General features: G+C 40.9%; 2 protein-coding genes across 4 annotated transcripts; one reads left to right on the top strand and one right to left on the bottom strand.

Annotated features, from left to right (window-relative positions):
* Positions 1-105: 105 nt before the first annotated feature.
* On the bottom strand, positions 106-9,593 carry LOC131130108 (mucin-2-like). The gene is made up of 4 exons (XM_058074265.1): positions 9,488-9,593; positions 1,372-8,271; positions 832-917; positions 106-763 (listed from the first exon to the last, which is right to left on the bottom strand). The coding sequence occupies exons 1-4, from the start codon at positions 9,546-9,548 to the stop codon at positions 689-691; spliced, it is 7,122 nt and encodes a 2,373-aa protein (XP_057930248.1). The 5' UTR covers positions 9,549-9,593; the 3' UTR covers positions 106-688.
* A 1,845-nt stretch (positions 9,594-11,438) lies between these two features.
* ttc14 (tetratricopeptide repeat domain 14) lies at positions 11,439-19,697 on the top strand. Of its 3 annotated transcripts, XM_058073721.1 has the most exons (12): positions 11,441-11,988; positions 12,664-12,791; positions 13,458-13,657; positions 13,780-13,864; positions 14,775-14,904; positions 15,071-15,226; positions 15,319-15,390; positions 15,475-15,594; positions 16,208-16,330; positions 16,799-16,916; positions 17,969-18,078; positions 18,179-19,697. In XM_058073721.1, exons 1-12 carry the CDS (start codon positions 11,855-11,857, stop codon positions 19,116-19,118), a joined length of 2,316 nt encoding a protein of 771 aa, XP_057929704.1. In that variant the 5' UTR covers positions 11,441-11,854; the 3' UTR covers positions 19,119-19,697. The 3 variants fall into 3 exon arrangements, 2 of the variants coding, with proteins under 2 accessions (XP_057929706.1, XP_057929704.1); XR_009129898.1 differs by lacking the exon at positions 17,969-18,078 and having other exon boundaries at positions 11,439-11,988; positions 16,799-17,630; positions 18,236-18,372; XM_058073723.1 differs by lacking the exon at positions 17,969-18,078 and having other exon boundaries at positions 11,439-11,988; positions 18,236-18,528.
* Positions 19,698-21,875: the final 2,178 nt, after the last annotated feature.

Raw genomic sequence — 21,875 nt, 5'->3', positions numbered from 1 at the left:
TTTGTCCTAGCAAAATAAACATACAGTCCACCTACAATGCATTACTAAACTAACATGACTAGACAACAGGTTTTAAAAACAAAAAAAGCAAGACTGCAAGAGTCATGTTGTGCAAGAGTTTTTTTTATTAAGCAATAAATAAGAGATGAGATTTAATAATCAGATAGCAAATTTTGACCATTGCTTTGCAAACACTACCAAAGAATAACGAAAAATAATTTTCCAACAATACTAAAAAGTAAATAATTTATTAGCAATTAACAACCCGCCATTGAGGACAAAATGGAAATTCTGCAGTGTTGTTTTACAGTCGGCTTTATTGTATTTTTTTTGTCAATAAATTATTTAAGCTGGATCAATAAAAACATGACTCCCACAAAGTCGCAGACATTAATATGAAACAATGAGTTCAGTCATATTTTCCATGTATTACCTAATGTTGGGTTGCAATAATTGTAAAGATGGTAGTGATGGGGGCCATGGTGTGAATGGCTGTCTTTCACTCACGGCTTCTGACGCAATCACCTTTCCTTGGGTGATGTGAGGGCACACGGGGTGTGGCTTCCATGCGCCTAGCAGGAAGTGACGGGATACGATACTTTGGAACACTGGCTCCCCTATTGCAGTGTCCAACCATGACTGACAGCAAACAAACCTAAAAGCTCACGCTCCAGCAGAACGAAAACTTTTAGGGGGCAGTCCGTTTAATTTTTGTGACATTGATGGTGTATGCTGTTCCTCTCAGAAGCTGTTCTCTGAAAAACTAAATGAAAAGAATGTAAACATGACAGCTAATGTCCATATTGTATGCTGCGCTTTAGATTCACGTACCGATTCAACAAGTTCAGTGATGGTGGCATTGCTCGTGCCATCACGGACATTTAACGTCATCTTGAAATGAGCCAGTGCTACGGGACCTGTTGGGCATAAAGAAGCAAACTAAGAAAAAAATAACAATTTCAATGACACAGAGTGACACAAAGAGTATTTTTCACTTTGCCATTTCATGCTCATACCATAAATACACTCTTGACAAAAATTGTTGTAAACAAGACGATCTCCTGATGGCACAAGTGATAGACCCCAGAAACTTTCACCAGTCCTAAACCAGCGATTCCAATTGGCTGTCCATCATGACACAAGACGATGAATGGGTCAAATGAAGGTTGTTACTGGTGCCAAGTGCAGGTGAATAACCATCAGATGGCATCTGCATCTCGACTAAGAACCTCATTAAGATCCAACAGTATAAAATGCTAATTCTTTTCAACTGGTCTTAAAATTTTCATCAGGCGTGTATAAACAGTAATTATGGAACTACAAAATAAGCAATTATACCAGTAAAATGAATTAAATCAAAGAGTCACATACCTTGGGGTTTCATGGGGCTTGTCATGGTCGTTGAAGCAGTAGCTATGGTTGTGCTTGCTGTGGTTTGGGATGCATTGGTCGCAGATGTGTCTGTGGTTGTTGCTGGTATGGTATTTGTGATTGTTGATAAAGTTCTGTTTTGGGGTGGGGTAATGGTTATATCTTGGGTTGCAGCATCAATGGATGTGGAAATTATATTCTGGGTTGTGGAAGTCATGGTTGTGTTCATCATTGGAAGTGCGCTGCTTGGCGTAGTGTTGGTTGTGGGTATGTTTGTGTTTTGGGTTGTAGTGGTCAAAGATGCGGTTGTTCTTGTCTCAAGTGTTGTGGAAATAGTTATATTCTGTGTTGTGGTAGTCATGGTTGTATTTCCTGTTGGAAGTATGGTGCTTGTCGATATGGTTGTGTTTTGTGTTGTAGTGGTAAATGGTGTGGTTGCAGGTATGGTATTTGTGATTGTTGTTGGTAAAGTTCTGTTTTGGGGTGGGGTAATGTTTATATCTTGGGTTGCAGTATTCATGGTTGTATTTGTCATTGGAAGCGTGGTGCTTGGTGTTGTATTGGTTGTGGGTATGTTTGTGTTTGTTGTGTTTTGGATTGTAGTGGTCAAAGGTGTGGTCGTTCTTGTCTCAGGGGTTGTGGAAATGATTATATTCTGTGTTGTGGTAGTCATGGTTGTATTTCTTGTTGGAAGTATGGTGCTTGGTGTTGTATTGCTGGTCGATATGGTTGTGTTTTGTGTTGTAGTGGTAAACGGTGTGGTTGCAGGTATGGTATTTGTGATTGTTGTTGGTAGAGTTCTATTTTGGGGTGGGGTAATGTTGATATCTTGGGTTGTAGTATCCATGGTTGTATTTGTCATTGGAAGTGTGGTGCTTGGTGTTGTATTGGTTGTGGGTATGTTTGTGTTTGTTGTGTTTTGGATTGCAGTGGTCAAAGGTGTAGCTGTCCTTGTTTCAAGTGTTGTGGAAATTCTTATATTCTGGGTTGTGGTAGTCATGGTTGTGTTTATCATTGGAAGTGTGCTGCTTGGCGTAGTGTTGGTTGTGGGTATGGTTGTGTTTTGGGTTGTAGTGGTCAAAGGTGTAGTTGTCCTTGTTTCAAGTGTTGTGGAAATTCTTATATTCTGGGTTGTGGTAGTCATGGTTGTGTTCATCATTGGAAGTGTGCTGCTTGGCATAGTGTTGGTTGTGGGTATGTTTGTGTTTTGGATTGTAGTGGTCAAAGGTGTGGTTGTCCTTGTTTCAGGTGTTGTGGAAATTCTTATATTCTGGGTTGTGGCAGTCATGGTTGTGTTCCTCATTGGAAGTGTGCTGCTTGGTGTAGTGGTGGTTGTGGGTATGGCTGTGTTTGTTGTGTTTTGGGTCAAAGATGTAGTTGTGCTTATCTCAGGTGTTGTAGAAATGTTTATATTTTGAGTAGTGGTAGTCATGGTCATATTTATTGTTGGACGTGTGGTGCTTGGTGTTGTGTTGGTTGTGTTTGTTGTGTTTTGATTTGTAGTGGTGAAAGATGTGGCTGTGCTTGTCTCAGGTGTTGTGGAAATGGTTATATTTTGGGTTGTGGTAGTCATGGTGGTATTTGTCGTTGGAAGAATGGTGCTTGGTGTTGTGTTGGTTGTGGGTATGGTTGTGTTTGTTATGTTTTGGTTTGTAGTGGTGAAAGATGTGGCTGTCCTTGTCTCAGGTGTTGTGGAAATGGTTATATTTTGGGTTGTGGTAGTCATGGTTGTATTTGTCGTTGGAAACGTGGTACCTGGTGTTGTGTTCGTTGTGGCTATTGTTGTGTCTTGGTTTGTAGTGGTGGAAGATGTGGTTGTCCTTGTCTCAGGTGTTGTGGAAATGGTTATATTTTGGGTTGTTGTAGTCATGGTGGTATTTGTCGTTGGAAGCATGGTGCTTGGTGTTGTGTTGGTTGTGTTTTGAGTTGTAGTGGTCAAAGGTGTGGTTGTCCTTGTCTCAGGTGTTCTCGAAATGGTTATGTTTTGGGTTGTGGTAGTCACGGTTGTATTTGTCGTTGGAAGCATGGTGCTTGGTGTTGTGTTGGTTGTGGGTATGGATGTGTCGGTTGTGTTTTGGTTTGTAGTGGTGAAAGATGTGGCTGTACTTATCTCAGGTGTTGTGGAAATGGCTATATTTTGGGTTGTTGTAGTCATGGTGGTATTTGTCGTTGGAAGCATGGTGCTTGGTGTTGTGTTGGTTGTGTTTTGAGTTGTAGTGGTCAAAGGTGTGGTTGTCCTCATCTCAGGTGTTGTCGAAATGGTTATGTTTTGGGTTGTGGTAGTCACGGTTGTATTTGTCGTTGGAAGCATGGTGCTTGGTGTTGTGTTGGTTGTGGGTATGGATGTGTCGGTTGTGTTTTGGTTTGTCGTGGTGAAAAATGTGGCTGTCCTTGTCTCAGGTGTTGTGGAAATGGTTATATTTTGGGTTGTGGTAGTCATGGTTGTATTTGTCATTGAAAGCGTGGTACCTGGTGTTGTGTTGGTTGTGTTTGCTGTGTTTTGAGTTGTAGTGGTCAAAGGTGTCGTTATCCTTGTCTCAGGTGTTGTGGAAATGGTTATATTTTGGGTTGTTGTAGTCATGGTGGTATTTGTCGTTGGAAGCATGGTGCTTGGTGTTGTGTTGGTTGTGTTTGTTGTGTTTTGAGTTGTAGTGGTCAAAGGTGTGGCTGTACTTCTCTCGGGTGTTGTGGAAATGGTTATATTTTGGGTTGTGGTAGTCATGGTGGTATTTGTCGTTGGAAGCATGGTGCTTGGTGTTGTGTTGGTTGTGTTTTGAGTTGTAGTGGTCAAAGGTGTGGTTGTCCTTATCTCAGGTGTTGTGGAAATGGTTATATTTTGGGTTGTGGTAGTCATGGTGGTATTTGTCGTTGGAAGTGTGGTGCTTGGTGTTGTGTTGGTTGTGGGTATGGATGTGTCGGTTGTGTTTTGGTTTGTAGTGGTGAAAGATGTGGCTGTACTTATCTCAGGTGTTGTGGAAATGGTTATATTTTGGGTTGTTGTAGTCATGGTGGTATTTGTCGTTGGAAGCATGGTGCTTGGTGTTGTGTTGGTTGTGGGTATGGATGTGTCGGTTGTGTTTTGGTTTGTCGTGGTGAAAAATGTGGCTGTCCTTGTCTCAGGTGTTGTGGAAATGGTTATATTTTGGGTTGTGGTAATCATGGTTGTATTTGTCGTTGAAACCGTGGTACCTAGTGTTGTGTTGGTTGTGTTTGTTATGTTTTGAGTTGTAGTGGTCAAAGGTGTGGTTGCCCTTGTCTCAGGTGTTGTGGAAATGGTTATATTTTGGGTTGTGGTAGTCATGGTGGTATTTGTCGTTGGAAGTGTGGTACCTGGTGTTGTGTTGGTTGTGGCTATTGTTGTGTCTTGGTTTGTAGTGGTTGAAGATGTGGTTGTCCTTGTCTCAGGTGTTGTGGAAATGGTTATATTTTGTGTTGTGGTTGTCATGGTTGTATTTGTCATTGGAAGCATGGTGCTTGGTGTCGTGTTGGTTGTGTTTTCAGTTGTAGTGGTCAAAGTTGTCGTTATCCTTGTCTCAGGTGTTGTGGAAATGGTTATATTTTGGGTTGTGGTAGTCATGGTGGTATTTGTCGTTGGAAGCATGGTGCTTGGTGTTGTGTTGGTTGTGGCTATTGTTGTGTCTTGGTTTGTAGTGGTGGAAGATGTGGTTGTCCTTGTCTCAGGTGTTGTGGAAATGGTTATATTTTGGGTTGTTGTAGTCATGGTGGTATTTGTCGTTGGAAGCATGGTGCTTGGTGTTGTGTTGGTTGTGTTTGTTGTGTTTTGAGTTGTAGTGGTCAAAGGTGTGGTTGTCCTTGTCTCAGGTGTTGTGGAAATGGTTATGTTTTGGGTTGTGGTAGTGATGGTTATATTTGTTGTTGGAAGCATGGTGCTTGGTGTTGTGTTGGTTGTGGGTATGGTTGTGTTTGTCGTGTTTTGGTTGATAGTGGTGAAAGATGTGTCTCTACTTGTCTCAGGTGTTGTGGAAATGGTTATATTTTGGGTTGTTGTAGTCATGGTGGTATTTGTCGTTGGAAGCATGGTGCTTGGTGTTGTGTTGGTTGTGTTTGTTGTGTTTTGAGTTGTAGTGGTCAAAGGTGTGGCTGTACTTCTCTCGGGTGTTGTGGAAATGGTTATATTTTCGGTTGTGGTAGTCATGGTGGTATTTGTCGTTGGAAGCATGGTGCTTGGTGTTGTGTTGGTTGTGTTTTGAGTTGTAGTGGTCAAAGGTGTGGTTGCCCTTGTCTCAGGTGTTGTGGAAATGGTTATATTTTGGGTTGTGGTAGTCATGGTGGTATTTGTCGTTGGAAGCATGGTGCTTGGTGTTGTGTTGGTTGTGTTTGTTGTGTTTTGGTTTGTAGTGGTGGAAGATGTGGTTGTCCTTGTCTCAGGTGTTGTGGAAATGGTTATATTTTGGGTTGTTGTAGTCATGGTGGTATTTGTCGTTGGAAGCATGGTGCTTGGTGTTGTGTTGGTTGTGTTTGTTGTGTTTTGAGTTGTAGTGGTCAAAGGTGTGGTTGTCCTTGTCTCAGGTGTTGTGGAAATGGTTATATTTTGGGTTGTGGTCATCATGGTTGTATTTGTCGTTGGAAGCGTGGTACCTGGTGTTGTGTTCGTTGTGGCTATCGTTGTGTCTCTGTTTGTAGTGGTGGAAGATGTGGTTGCCCTTGTCTCAGGTGTTGTGGAAATGGTTATATTTTGGGTTGTTGTAGTCATGGTGGTATTTGTCGTTGGAAGCATGGTGCTTGGTGTTGTGTTGGTTGTGGGTATGGTTGTGTTTGTCGTGTTTTGGTTGATAGTGGTGAAAGATGTGTCTCTACTTGTCTCAGGTGTTGTGGAAATGGTTATATTTTGGGTTGTTGTAGTCATGGTGGTATTTGTCGTTGGAAGCATGGTGCTTGGTGTTGTGTTGGTTGTGTTTGTTGTGTTTTGAGTTGTAGTGGTCAAAGGTGTGGCTGTACTTCTCTCGGGTGTTGTGGAAATGGTTATATTTTCGGTTGTGGTAGTCATGGTGGTATTTGTTGTTGGAAGCATTGTGCTTGGTGTTGTGTTGGTTGTGTTTTGAGTTGTAGTGGTCAAACGTGTGGTTGTCCTTGTCTCAGGTCTTGTGGAAATGGTTATATTTTGGGTTGTGGTCGTCATGGTTGTATTTGTCGTTGGAAGCATGGTGCTTGGTGTTGTGTTGGTTGTGTTTGTTGTGTTTTGAGTTGTAGTGGTCAAAGGTGTGGTTGCCCTTGTCTCAGGTGTTGTGGAAATGGTTATATTTTGGGTTGTGGTAGTCATGGTGGTATTTGTCGTTGGAAGCATGGTGCTTGGTGTCGTGTTGGTTGTGTTTTCAGTTGTAGTGGTCAAAGGTGTCGTTATCCTTGTCTCAGGTGTTGTGGAAATGGTTATATTTTGGGTTGTTGTAGTCATGGTGGTATTTGTCGTTGGAAGCATGGTGCTTGGTGTTGTGTTGGTTGTGGCTATTGTTGTGTCTTGGTTTGTTGTGGTGGTAGATGTTGTTGTCCTTGTCTCAGGTGTTTTGGAAATTGTTATATTTTGGGTTGTTGTAGTCATGGTGGTATTTGTCGTTGGAAGCATGGTGCTCGGTGTTGTGTTGGTTGTGTTTGTTGTGTTTTGAGTTGTAGTGGTCAAAGGTGTGGTTGTCCTTGTCTCAGGTGTTGTGGAAATGGTTATATTTTGGGTTGTGGTCATCATGGTTGTATTTGTCGTTGGAAGCGTGGTACCTGGTGTTGTGTTCGTTGTGGCTATCGTTGTGGCTTGGTTTGTTGTGGTGGAAGATGTGGTTGCCCTTGTCTCAGGTGTTGTGGAAATGGTTATGTTTTGGGTTGTGGTAGTGATGGTTATATTTGTCGTTGGAAGCATGGTGCTTGGTGTTGTGTTGGTTGTGGGTATAGTTGTGTTTGTCGTGTTTTGGTTGATAGTGGTGAAAGATGTGTCTCTACTTGTCTCAGGTGTTGTGGAAATGGTTATATTTTGGGTTGTGGTAGTCATAGTTGTATTTGTCGTTGGAAGCATGGTGCTTGGTGTTGTGTTGGTTGTGGGTATGGTTGTATTTTGGGTTGTACTTGTGAAAGATCCGGTTGTCGTTGTCACAGGTGTTGTGGAAATGGTTATATTTTGGGTTGTGGTAGTCATGGTTGTATTTATCGTTGAAAGCATGGTGCTTGGTGTAGTGTTGGTTGTGTTTTTTTTTGTAGTTGTGAAAAATGTGTCTGTCCTTTCCTCAGGTGTTGTGGAAATGGTTATATTTTGGGTTGCGGTAGTCACAGTTGTATTTGTTGTTGGAACCATGGTGCTTGGCGTTGTATTGGTTGTGTCGGTTGTGTTTTTGTTTGTCGTTGTCGTGGCTGTCCTTTTTTCAGGTGTTGTGGAAATTGTTATATTCTGGGTTGTGGTAGTTATGGTTGTATTCATCATTGGAAGTGTGGTGTTTGGCATTGTGGGTATTATTGTGTTATGGGTAGTCGTGGTCACAGTGGTTGTCCTTGGATCAGGTGTTTTTGAAATGGTCATATTTTGGGTTTTGGTTGTCATGGTTGTATTTGTTGTTGGAAGCGTGGTGCTTGGTGTTTTCTTGGTTTTGTTTTGTGTTGTTTTTGTAAAAGGTGTGGTTGGCGTTGTTATAGTTGTCGTATTTATAGTTTTACTGGACGTGGTTCTGTTTTTTGTTGTAATTGTTTTAGGCATTGTCGTTTTGGATGTTGATGCCTTTTCTGTATTCTCATTGAAAGCATTAGTTCTTGATGTGCTTCTCGGTGCCTTGGTTGTAGTCTTGATGATTATGACAGCACTGTTACTTCCTGTTGCGTTCGTTGGAATCAGAGGTATGAATGTTTCTTCACCATCCTTTTCTGTTGCCACAGTACTTGTTCCTGGAGTCATGGTCTGAGTTGAATCTGCAAAAATGTTAATTTCACTTTGAGATTTACCTCGAGATCCCTAGAAAGATCAGATTGTTGACGCAATATGTGATGGAGCTTGTCTCACGGTTTACTGGCCGTGCAGACACATTCATTGCCTTCCAATTTTTTTTCGATACACACGTGATCAACACATTTTATCCGCTGTTATGAAACAAATGCAGAGAATGTTGCCCCGCAGGCTGCAGGGTCACTGCAGGGAAAGTATAGCATGATCGTGAGCTAACTGGTTAGTCTCCGGTTTATTTATTTGAAACTAAAGAAAGGGTTCCAACCAGAGTGGGCAAGACGGATAAAATAAGAAGCCAAAAATGTACCACTTCCACATGGGATGGGAGGAGATCTTTTTTGTCCACTCCATACATGTCAGACATGCCATGGCAATGTGATGCAATGTCATGTCTCATCGATGTTTTGTGTAATGACTGTTTCGTAGACACGTACATGTCAGTAGTAGCATAACTGTTACCAAACACTCGCAGTGGTTGTCAATTATTTTTCGTCATGGCCCCCCTAAAGGACAGAAATGTTTGTTTACCACGGTGAAGTTAGTTTTTCACGTTGGACATTCATGTCCGTTGCTGTTAATTTCACAATGGCAGTTGGATATACGACTTTGTAGCAACAGTGTTGCAACGTGGTTCCCACTCATATACTAGGGACCGACCGTTCAAATTCAAACAATGCCCAACCCTAATGTTGAGTACTATAAATTTGTACATGTTGGCAGGTCTACAAAAACATGGAAAGCTTTTCGCATCCCGCTCGCACCCCCACAGTTCACAGCACACAGTTCACAGTTAATTGCACTGCTTTAAAATGAAAGAGTTGTTGAGGAATTAGTGGCAGTTGGGCAACAATACTGTTGCCCCCATGTACAGATGTTGGGGTAAAAATCTAACAGGTCAGTCATCGGATTTTAGCCTAAAATTAGCATTTGTGCTCATTTGTACTTGTTTACCATTTACAGTTGTATCTGATACAGGCTTCGTTGATTTCCATACACGTCTCCTCTATGCGCTTACGCGAGTTTAGGTACTAGAATAATCAATAACACGGAAAATTCAACTCAATTGTATAGTGATGCCATGCAGCACCGGACCATTGGCAGATATGTAGAAACCAAAAATAATTGGAAATATAGAGCAAATGTAAGGAGAAGAATCTGAAGAGTTAATACAAACAATATTACCTTGAGCAGAAGCACAGAAATATCCAAACAAATATATCCAAACCACAAGTCTTCTCTCCATTGTCGGTCATGTCTCTCCACCCAACATCAATTTAGTGAGTCTCTCCTTTGCAGAAACAGACCTGTGTTTTTTGCAGCGTGTACTTTACATGTGAATTGCTCCTCCCTCAGGTATTAAAAAAAGAGCATTGTGAGAACTGCAGTACTCTGATGCAATCTATAATAACATCTATTTCACAGGCTCAACTAGCAAAATAAGCAGCACAATATACACAAAGTGACAATCAACTCCACATCTGTGTGTGTCAAGTTGTTGTATGGGATTACTTTACCTTAGTGTACCTAATGAAGTATGTTATGTCAAGAACTTTAAAAATATCATTTAATTACAATTATTTTTGGATTTACCTGATTGAACAGGTAAAGTGTTTTTCAATCTTACTTACTAAACACTACAAAAATGATTTACCCCAAGATTTGTGCCCGTCATATTAAAAGGACATATACACAAGGTGAGTAATTTTATTTTTATTTTTTCTACACACAGTGTTTTACGGTATAGCAGTCTATCGTTCCTATGCAACAGCAGTGTAAACTCTCTCAAGCTATATGCCCGGATTTGTTTTCTTACTTGTCACACAATGGATCCTTTCTCATGGAACATTGAGCAGTATCTCAGATGGTGTCAGATGGCTTTTAATAAGAAGACAATACATTACCCTTATTAGCTAAGAACTCTCATTCAGGTGGTCAAACAGGTTTTAGTGCATCCATTGTTCAAGTCACATGGTTCTCAGTCTGCCTTCAAATATTCTTACAAGTTAATTTGTCTGTACTATAATATAAATCATTACAATATACTATTTACAAGTGTGGGCTGGGTCGAGTGGTTAGCGCGGAGACCTCACAGCTAGGAGACCAGAGTTCAATCCCGCCCTCGGCCATCTCTGTGTGGAGTTTGCATGTTCTCCCGTGCATGCGTGGGTTTTCTCCGGGTACTCCGGTTTCCTCCCACATTCCAAAAACATGCTAGGTTAATTGCCGACTCCAAATTGTCCATAGGTATGAATGTGAGTGTGAATGGTTGTTTGTCTATATGTGCCCTGTGGTTGGCTGGCAACCAGTCCAGGGTGTACCCTGCCTCTCGCCCGAAGACAGCTGGGATAGGCTCCAGCACCCCCGTGACCCTGGTGAGGATAAGCGGTAGAAAATGAATGAATAAATGAATATTTACAAGTGTATTGTTTTGGCTGTATGTAGCTTCTGATATCCATTTTGTACTGTGTGTGTCATTATTGTAGATCTCACCCTCACCCAGAAAAGAGAGATGCCAGGCCCGGGATAGAGAGGTTCGCTGAAATCAGTTGAAGCAACAATAACATCAAATCTGGGGAGTCATTTGGGTGCCAAAAGAGCACGCTCCTTTTGGGAGCCGAGCCAAAAGAACCGGTTCCCTTAAAAGAGCCGAAATTCCCTTCACGAGTGGGTGCAACCTTTTAGTGCCTGAGGTCATTAGCCACATATTTTGTCTGTACCTTTTATTAATGAATTTACTTAAATGTAACCTGAAATACTAAAAAAACAGGCATAAAATGATCAACTAGCAACCTTCCTGTTGTGATAAACATGAATTAATCAGATTTCTGAAACATAGTGCTAATTTACTGAACTTTATGCTTTCTTTTGATGCTTCTGATGTGATCGTGTGTACCCCTTAATGTGGTCTCTTTTGTTTCTTTTTTGTTGATATGATTCAAAATATTGTATTGTATTGTATGGAAACGAACATCTTAATTCCCTTAATACATGAATTTTATTTCTTAGTAAAAAATATATTTCAATATTTAGGAGTGACCTTTTTTGTTGAGTACTGGCCAGATATCGCTGGTCATACACTGAATGCTCTCGGCACTGCTATGAACTGTTTTAATAGGGAACGGTTTCTAGCGAGGACTTGTTTCACACAATTGCTTTTGAGTGTTACACACCACGTCAGTCCGCACTTTCCAGACAGGCTAGGTTCAGCTAAACATTTAATGGTATCATTTCAGCACACGGAAAACTTACATGGCGTATAATTGGGGGTAAATTATGGACAATAATTTCAATTAGTAAAAGGAATTCATCATTGGGGTAGACTGGGTTTTACGGAGATAACAAAGGCATAATCCACTAGCTACCGTTCAGCTCTATTAGCATGGAAGTTTGCACCGCTAGTGCCGCTCTAAGTTATATCGATTCATTAACTATACATACATTGTATCGTTAGTTTTATACGCGGAATGTTCAGTGTTCAATTATTTTTGCGTTAGTTGGTAGTTTTTCGCCTGCTCTTTTAGCACTACCACGATGTGAGATATTCCCATAATGGACAGAGACTTGTTGAGACAGTGTTTGACTTATCACGGAGAGTCGTTATTCAACATGCTTCAATGTGAACAGACTGAAAACCCAGACTTTCAAGCAGTGGTGACTGACGTTTGCAAGGCTGTACATGAAAGGTAAGTGAGAACACGTCGTTATACGGAAGAGGGTGGTGGGGTTGCTCTTTGGGGGTCACGTACGTACTGACAGCATGTTGCTTTGAATGTAAAAACCTCGACCCCGACGATACGACTCATCTTTTTTCAGATTAGGGTTTAAAATATCTAATCGGGTTTGTCTATTTCAATCGAGACGATTCGGAACACTATTTGGACACGGTTTCACCACCTGGTTTTAACTAAGCACATACAGTATGTACAAAGACTATTCATATTCTCATTTGAACAACTGCCATCTTCAGACTTGTACCTTTCATTTGTCAATAACAATAAGAAAGGAGTCAAAATTAACCTAAAACAGGGGTTCCCTGTGTCTTTTCCTAAATAGGACGGTCATACTTTTAAGAAAATCCTCAAATTATAGCTGAAAGGCTATACTTATTACAGGATTTTACTTATGCAGTCACATATTGCTTGTTTTATTTATTTTTATTTTATTTTTTATGTCAAGTCATAATGTTTTTGTAGTTTTGATATTCACTGACTGTGAACGTGGGCCTTTTAATAAAGTTTAAAGCTTCCCCGGTTGGGTATCAGGGCATGTTAGTGACTCTTGCCTAGTGAGTATAATTTAGTTTTTTGATATTTCAGCTCCTACTCTGACCTAATTTCATATTTTTGTGACCATGACAGCAATGGTGAAGGGCAGAGAAACCCTCTTGTGGAGCAGTTCATAGCCAGGAAGGCTGACATTCTTTTCTGTCCATCGTGGAAGATAGCAGTTCCTAAAGATGAGAAGCATGGAGACGAAGAGGCTGCAGGTTGTCCAAACTTGACTGTTTTTTTCCCCAACATTCTTACATTATTTTACTCTGCACTGAAATGGCTCATGCTTTATTTGTTAGCGCTTGTAAAAGTGAATGGAATATTTCACATGACCTATAAATATGTATATTACCAAGTGATGGATACTCAGGGGAGGCAGGTTAAGCAGACTTTCTTCCGCCAGTGTAATGTCTTTAATGACATAGAAATGTCATACAGGAGACACTTTCAGTACTGATACATCCTGAAGGGGTCAGGCGTGCATGAGCCGGGAGGTGCTTGTCGCTGACATCTTTCCACCCCCAGGAGCTGAATAGGCTTTTGCAGCAAAGTTTCAAAATATGCCATGAAGAAGGAAAAGCTGCATGTATTGAATATATAGATAAAAGGTAATAACACAAATGTCTGTTTATAAAAAAAATCAATAAATGGGTCTAAGATGTATATATATATTTTTGTTATTCTCTTAAAGACCCTTATAAACAGAAAAAAACCTCAAATGAAGTCAATGCCTCACCAACCATGAACCTCACCACATGTAACTCCTAGTACTATACATGTGCCATCTCAGTCTCCTAAAGCAAGTGAAATCCGTCAAAAATTATTAACGACCTCATGCCATTGAGAACTGCATATTCATTGTGTTGTCATCTTCTCTCCAGAGCCTTACGCTGTCATGCCACCACTGGAGTTATTAATGGGCGTGTCTTTTGAGGAAAGAAGGGCCATGCTGTATCGGGATTTGGAACGAGGAGACATTGTGGTTGGGAGAATCAACAATATTCGAGAATATGGCTTTTTTCTCACTCTGATTTGCATGGCGGGAGGAATGAATCGAGACATAGAAGACCTGGAGTTATCTGTGAGTGGACAATCTATCTATAGCAGCATGAAGGAACCACAGTAATGGAAAAAAAGTCATTATTTGGTTTATTACTTTGTTGTCAAGTATCACTGAAACAAATGTTTTCTTTTTACTCTTAGGCTCTTTGTCACATTAGGGAAATTCCCTCAGGTGGCAGCCATGACGATCCTTTGGCCTACTACCAGATCGGAGATTTAATCAGAGGTTATTGTCATCAGTTAATTACTTTTAAGGAAATGTTTTATATTGCTCTAACATGGCAAGTTTACACGGTTGTTTTAGTGATGCTCAAGGTCTCACTGTGACTGTTTTCCATCCATTTGCCAAACCATGTATCCAATCCGTTACTATTAGATTTATTAAGACTCCTGTGAGCTGAGCCATGCCAAAACAACACCAACAAACGACTACACACTCTGTGCGCACCCCCACAGTGACGACCCATGCCACATTCATAGAGTGTTGGAAATCACTAAACTCTAACACTACATACTGTCTCATTTAATTTTCGTATTTAGTGTATTACTGAATTTTCTGTCCTTCACGTGGGCGGCACGGCGGTCTAGTGGTTAGCGCGCAGACCTCACAGCTAGGGTACTCTCCGGGTACTCCGCTTTCCTCCCACATTCCAAAAACATGCTAGGTTAATTGGCGACTCCAAATTGTCCATAGGTATGAATGTGAGTGTGAATGGTTGTTTGTCTATATGTGCCCTGTGATTGGCTGGCGACCAGTCCAGGGTGTACCTCGCCCGAAGACAGCTGGGATAGGCTCCAGCATCCCCCGCGACCCTAGTGAGGAAAAAAGCGGTAGAAAATGAATGAATGAATGAATGTCCTTCACGTTTTATGTTTACAGTGTGAGTGACTGAGGAGTTCATTTAAGTATAATCTAAGTATAAGATACAACTTGCACCAAAGTGGTGCAGTGTAGGAACGGAACTCTCATGTACCCCATGGACGACCTGTATTTTGTTCTAAGTGTCTGTAACTACTTTTTCTGTCAGATTATGTCAACAGTGTAATCTTTTCATAACCCACCCTAATGTCTTTGTTTTATTTAGCTTGAATTAAATTCACAGCCCTACTGATTATAATATTTTCTTATTCTATAGCTGGCGTCAAAGACATTGACCGCTACCAGGAAAAAATCACTGTATCACTCCTCCAAGCATCGCTTTCATCCAGATCGGCGTGCATCCAGCTCGGAGTCATAACCAGGGAGGAGCTGCCTGTGCACTATAAGTAAGAACAATAAATGATAAATGCCATGCAAGACTCAAATCAAAACTTAAAATTAATTTCTGGAATATGATGTAAAATGTGTTCCATTTGAAATCTACTGAAATGTTAAATGTTTAGTATGGGGTCACCTTTGATAGTGATACTTGTTATCATGTCAACCTTTCAGTCGTAGTGTCCGTGCAGCCAGTGACTCCAGGGAGACATACGAGCGTATACTAAGAGGTTGCCACGGCTACCACAACCCCTCTGTCGTGGACTACTTGCTGGACAACATTGGCGTTAGTGACATCCACCCACCGTCAATGATGAGAGGACTACAAAGGTAAGATAACCTAGCGTGTGGTGCTGTGGTGGGGCTGTTGTAATCATCAATAAATTAATAACATTTTATAAAATGTTTTCACCCCTTTACAGCAAACTGTTTAAAAAAGAAGATTTTGCATCTGCTATTCGGGAAAAACAGTCTGCATCCTGGGCTTTGAAATGGTACAAACACTCAAGCGCAGAAGTCTAGTAGTTTTGTCCTCTTGTATGTCCCTCAAGAGTAACCTTTTGTCATATCTTTTTCAGTGTCAAGGCAGGTGTGGACCACTTTAAGCATAACCGGCATGTAGAAGCCATGAATGAGTACAACAAAGCCTTGGACATTGACTCGAAAAATGTGGAGGCACTGGTAGCTCGAGGAGCTCTGTGAGTTATTATTAACGTTCACTGTTCAACGTTCACAAGCCTATATTTTGCAAGGACTGAAATCTCATTCAGTGTAAACACGATTTAAATAATTTTATTCTAACCTGTATACTAAATGAAGAAATGTACTAATAATACAACCGGGGAAATAATGTGATTAACCCTTATGAAACGCTTCTTAAAAATCCAGAAAAAAAATCTAAAATAAACAAATACAGTTGTATTTGAGTGAAGTAAGTATTTAATCCCCTACCAACCACTCGTAATTCTGAGCCCCACAAACCAGACATGTGTCCATGAAAGACACAAATTATTCCTGTCGCTTCTGCAAGAAGCTTGGTGGGGAAAAAACATTTTTAGAAACAGGTATTCTATTCTACAAAACCAATTAACAGCGATAAACAAGAGATTCCTCTACTTAGAATACAGCAGTTGCTCGTTTCCTTTTGAGAGTCAAATTGTGAAATCAGGTTCCCTCCGCTGTATGTACTTGTAAGCTGTGGTATGTGTCTGACTGCTGGGAAAAATACTGTTTGCATATATTCTATTATTTATTATTATTTATTTATATATATTTTATTCTTATGTTAGTGTGCTTGTGTTATGTTCTCAGGTATGGTAATAAAGGCAGCATCTTGAAGGCCATATCAGACTTTGAACTGGCCCTGGAGACCTGTCCAGATCACCGCAATGCCAAGAAGTACCTCTGCCAAACACTGGTTGAGAGAGGAAAACAGTAAGCTATGCAGCATTTTTGAGTCTGTGACTGTGATAATTCAGCATATTTCTATGCACATTTTACAACTGCTAGCTATATAATTTTGAAGGCTTATTGTATTTATTGTTTTGAATCTCAAGTGATAATTTGTGGAATGAGGATAGGTGTGACCTAACCCTACATTGATTAAATTCAAAATTTAAAGGTCTGAACTATTGCGAGTCTCCTCTCCTTGAAAATAAAGTCATTGTAAAATCAGTCAGAACTTGTCCGTACGTCTTCTCACCCACTGTTGTCACCGCACATCACATGATTCGTGAGAAGCTACTAATTAGTGCACATAGATTTCTAATTGGCCAACTCCCTAAAAGCAATGTGCAGTCAAAAGCACAAGCAGTTCGTGCTGTGTGACCTTTTGACGGGAAAATTTCCTAATGTATTCCAATTAATTTTCTGCTACCTACTTAAATTGCTTTTCCATTGTAGACTGGAGGAACAGGAGAAACTAGTAACAGCAGAAGGGGTATACAGAAGAGCTCTTTCGCTGGATGATGCAAACCCTGAGGCCCAGGAAGCATTGAACAAGATCACAGAGACTATACAGGTGAGGGGGCATCAACAGATGAATGTTTTACGTGTAACCCACAGAGGACACTGTGTTTTTTTTTTTTGTTAAGATCAAATACAAATACACAGTTTCGATTTTGCAGAGACTTTATGCTACACAAGAGATCAATTTGTATTCCTTTCACAGAGGAAGAACTCTGAAATCACTTTGAATGACCAAAAGTTAATTTCACATTTATATCACTCAACCTGTGTGCAAATGTGACGCTACATTATCAGACAGAACACAGATCACTGATGTGAGAACGTGGAAAATAAGGTCCCTTATAGCCCAGTATGAAAAATCAGGAGTCATAACACATTAATTTATAGCATAGCGACGTGCAAATTAGTTTTCACCAAGGATTTTATGAATATTGGAGCAAAACATCTCTCACTGATGGAGAGTTGTCAAGGCGGCTTCTGCTGCAGAAATCTTACTCAAAGGTAAATTGAAAGAGGAATTGTGTAACAAATTCAGGCACGGGTGCATTTAAACCTTCCCAGTGCTGATAAGATGACTTTGTCATTGTTTTCTACATACGCTAGTGCTTTTTACAGTAATACTGATGAGTATTTTTTATTTTTTTTGCACATGTTTGTGACTTGGGACTTGACCTTCTGACTGACACGGTCTTTTGTCACCTGCCTTGCGGGGGGATAATAACCCTGGAAATTGATGACTCCTCTGCACACCCTTGCATACAATACGGTAACCCACCTGTCTCAATTTGGAACAAATTTCGCTCTTTGTCATACCTCTGTCTGTTCATGTGCATCTGCCAACTTCTTGGTTCACACCACCTTTTCTTTTCATAATCAAAACTGACATTGTTACAAACCTTTTATATTGTGTTTGCTTTGCAATCACTGCCTTTCGAACCCTGTTCTTTATTCATCCTCCTACCTAATGACTGGATGATAAATTGGCTCAATGCTATATCCACGGTTGCTGTTGCATGTCATGGGTTATGGTTTTACATAACCCATCTCTCTGGACTCTGGATCACTGTTGTTGGGATTAAATTGTCTCACCTGGTGGCCATAAAGAATTCCATTCGCCTCCGGGAAGAAGCGCTCACTAAAGAAGTGGAAGGAAAAGCTAGGAGCAGTCAAACCAGTGCTGAGAAATTGCGTAAGATCTTAAAAGAGGAGAAAAGGTGAGTTATTTCTGTCAACCTTAAAAGGATGCGATCATCACATAAATTAGGGAAAATTTGTTTGATGAAATAAGGTTCTCAGCATGTTTGTTTTTGCCAGGATGAAACGAAAACGAAAAAGATCGGCCTCTTCCTCTTCATCATCCTCTTCCTCTAGGAGCACTTCCACATCATCGTCCTCGTCGGATCACAGGAGGTCCAAAAAGAAGAAAAAGAAGAAGAGGAGGTCACAACGGGAAAGCAAGCGCCATCGCAGGCTCTCTTCAAGAGACAGCAACAGGAGGAGTGAAGAGGGTAAGGGTGTGAAAAAGAGAAAGGAGAAAGAGGAGGAGGATGAGGAGTTGGAGTGGTATCCAGAACCGCCCAACACCTCTGCCACCTTTCTGAACCAGAAAGGAGGTCAAGGTTTTGGAGTAATGGATGAGGAGGATGATAAGGCAAGGCAGAAGGGTAAAGATGTTCATACCCCAAGGATCTGTCTATATTCTTTGTCAGCCTCAGATGATGAAGAGTCTGAATGTCCTTCACATATCGGAAAGAACAACAGGAATCAATCAGAAAGCACCTCCAGGAGGAAGAAAAGTAGCAGCCCAAGTCCAGAAAGAAGTAAGAGTAGAGATAGTAGTTATAGGAGCATAGAGAGAGCAAATGAGGATAAAAGAAGGACCAGTGGGACTGAAAGAAGAAGCAGTTTAGATGAGAGGAAGCGCAAAGTATCTTGCTCATCATCTGAGTCGGTATACACCAGAAAACCTATGAAAACAGAGTTTTCCAGGAGGAGCTCCTTGGGAGGTGAAAGGTATGAAACCCAAGGCTGGGAGCAAGATGAGAGACAGAAAGAGAAAGGTAGGAGTAAGGAAGCTGGGGGAGACGAGGTCGATGGAAAGCAATCAGATGCATCTGACATGCAAGCTGAGCATGGTGCAGAGATTTTGGCACCGGCGGGAAGGGCCAAAAAAGACCTTCCCGCAAACCTGCTGGACATCTTTAACCAAATTGCAAAGTTTGAGAAGAATAAAGGTGTTCGACCAAAAAAGTAGTTTACATGGATCATGATTTCCATTTTGGAAATGTAAACCCCTATTCTGAAAAGTTTAAAATAAATCAATTTTATGTTTTAAATGCACGTTATTAATATGTTGCCAATGCTTTCTTCCAACACTGTGGGAGAGAGGACCATCATTGTTTTACAGGTGAACTTCTGTTGTTTTGGGGCTTTTGCTAAAGCTACCACACTTGGAAGAAAAAGTCTTAATTCCTGGTAGGAACGTGCCTGGAAAAACACCAAAACCTGTATGTACAGTACCTTTCAGCATTAATGATGCCTTCAAGTTGTGCACAATACCAATAATGCCATAGGAGCTGACATTGTCACGTGTGCTAGTGCACAATATGCTTAAATGTAACTGTAAAAAAAAAAAAAAAGATTGCATGTGCAGCTCATAAAGTGGGGTGAGACATACCCAGTACATTTTTATTGGAATGTCACACTCAGCATTGTGTATTGGTTTAGTACAACTGAACTGCTAATTTTTGTCCAAGTTTTTTTATTTGTTGTTTTCTGTAACTAAAATGCAGGATGTGACTGAAGAATGTGAATAAAGTCTTATCTAAATGTCTGCTTTGTAATACTATTGATAACCTTTTTATCTATCTGTACAAAACAGTACAACCAGCGAGATGCTGGCACCGTCATTCACTTGATTATCAAGACATATTAATAAAACAAGCTGTAAAATATCTGTAACAACTTGGAGAAACTTGTGAGAAACTGGATGTTAAGAATATTCATTTTCAAACAAGTCTTAAGATTGTTTGGCCTTGACTGACGTTCAGTCTAGAGTTTTTTTTATGTTACATATTTTCATGGCAGTATGTCACATTGTTACAGAAGGTACAAAGGTACAATAGAACTTGCAGCGACTCCCCCCCCAACAAGGTGCAACAGTGCTGAAACCCTAAGTCAAAGGTGATGAGGATGTTTCTTGTTCACTTGCAAGAGTTTCAAAATTTCACTTGAATTTTGAAGATGTGTTCTCCCTTCCGGCCCTGCATGTGTGGAAGATTGCTTTTCAAGCAGGGCATTGATTCCGAACGAGCATGGAAGCCACTGTGACTCAGGCTGTTTGAAGTCAAGGGGAACACACACTGCAAGTCTGGCCTCCCTCTTTAATGCCATCGGACCTAAGCATCGTTGGTTTTAGAGGTGAGAACAGCAAAGGAAACATCGCACCTCATTGATCTAATGTTTGGGCACACATATAAGACTGTTAACATACGTATTTGTGCATTCACTTAGGTCAGGTGAAATGCAGGGAAACTGGTTTCTCACCCCTTTCTCTGCAGTGGACACTCAGCTATTACCGGTAGGTGTATTCTATGGATATTGAATTGTAATCATTTGACTAATACAGTTTTTTCTTGAACTATATGTTATAACTTCTTAGCACATGTACATTTGTGAGCGTACATGTCAAAGTGGCCCTTGCATCCTTTCAATTTTCAGTAGCTGGCCCTCATTGGAAAAAGACACACCTTTTTAATCAGGCTTTTAACTAATATTTTTAAACTTATGTTTTTATCTTTTTAGTCCTATTTTATGCTCTTAGTATTTAGCTTTTAACTCCAGTGTTTCTTCAGGGGGGGTCCTCCACACTGGGGGCTGTGTCGGGTCTGCTGAGGGGGTGCCATCCTTGGGTCCCTTCGACCCGGCCGGCTGGGGGTTCCTCCCTTCAATGTGGGGGTCTGCCCGTCTGTCGGAGTCGGGGGGCCCGGGTGTTGGTCCCCCATGGCACAGCCTGCAGCTCCTCCCAGTGTGGACGGCCCCAAAGGTGGCGTTTCCTTGATCCTCAGTGCCATGCCATGTCTCCCTACTGTGTGTGATTGTGTGTGTGTCTAGTATGGAGGGTTAGGGAGGGGCTTTCTTAGTAATTGTTTTTCCTTTTAATTGTGGTAATTGTTTTTAATTCTGTAAAGCACTTTGTGTTGCATGAAAAGTGCTCTACAAATAAAGTTGATTTGATTTGATTGGAAAAGGTTTGGACACCCCTGGGATATTGTGTGTGTGTGTGTGTGTGTGTGTGTGTGTGTGAAACAGCATATTTAGGTGATTGCTGTAACATTTTTACCTTGGTATCTCATATTGAAGTAAATAGGCCTTATTGGCTTAGTAGTGCCATAAGCCACTTTGTGTCACATGTTTGATTCAATAATTGGACACAACAGCTTGTGTATGGCTAGTTGTGTACATCGCCATGTTCTAAAGTAGCTTACTTCTGGCTTAGTTGCCCAACTCTTGGCTTCCTTCTCCACCATTACTGGGTCCACCATCACTAAAGCAGCATAGGGGTTAACGTGTCTGTCCTAATCTATCTTGTTAGAGCAGATTAACCATTAATTCTAATACTAACATCCAGTTAAGTGATACACTTATGTCTCACATGCATGTCATTTTTAATCATTATGCATACAAACTAGATCCTACATATTTGCTTTGCCTAATAATAAGGCACTGGCCCTTTTAGTCTTCAGAAAGAAAACCGATATATACAGCTTTAATTTGCTACTTATCCATTTAGTCCACCCATTGCCAAAGTTAGTAAGGATAGGTTCCTCCTCACTCGTGACCATGCTCTGGATAAGTCACTGAAAATTAATGAACATCTTGCTCAAGCAATCAGAGTACACACCAGGATGTACTGTAGCTCCCCAGTTGTCCACTGGAGGACAGCGCAGCACTACCCGAGAACAGCAGCACACCATTTATTAAATGACAGCAGTGAGCTTGATACAGTTAT

This window comes from Doryrhamphus excisus, chromosome 5 (assembly GCF_030265055.1).
Source record: "Doryrhamphus excisus isolate RoL2022-K1 chromosome 5, RoL_Dexc_1.0, whole genome shotgun sequence".
NCBI lineage: Eukaryota > Metazoa > Chordata > Actinopteri > Syngnathiformes > Syngnathidae > Doryrhamphus > Doryrhamphus excisus.
Note: the sequence above shows the minus strand (reverse complement) of the source record. Positions and strands in the feature narration are given on the sequence as shown.

What these genes read in the sequence shown, in the direction of transcription:
- LOC131130108 (XM_058074265.1), bottom strand. Translation starts at nt 9,548, where the DNA reads ATGGAGAGAAGACTTGTGGTTTGGATATATTTGTTTGGATATTTCTGT. An exon ending in TTTCTGTGCTTCTGCTCAAG is followed by an intron (nt 8,272 to 9,487) that starts GTAATATTGTTT and finishes ACATTTTTGCAG; the next exon opens with ATTCAACTCAGACCATGACT. An exon ending in AAGCCCCATGAAACCCCAAG is followed by an intron (nt 918 to 1,371) that starts GTATGTGACTCT and finishes TATGCCCAACAG; the next exon opens with GTCCCGTAGCACTGGCTCAT.
- ttc14 (XM_058073721.1), top strand. Translation starts at nt 11,855, where the DNA reads ATGGACAGAGACTTGTTGAGACAGTGTTTGACTTATCACGGAGAGTCG. An exon ending in TAGAAGACCTGGAGTTATCT is followed by an intron (nt 13,658 to 13,779) that starts GTGAGTGGACAA and finishes TTTTACTCTTAG; the next exon opens with GCTCTTTGTCACATTAGGGA. An exon ending in GAGCTGCCTGTGCACTATAA is followed by an intron (nt 14,905 to 15,070) that starts GTAAGAACAATA and finishes TCAACCTTTCAG; the next exon opens with TCGTAGTGTCCGTGCAGCCA.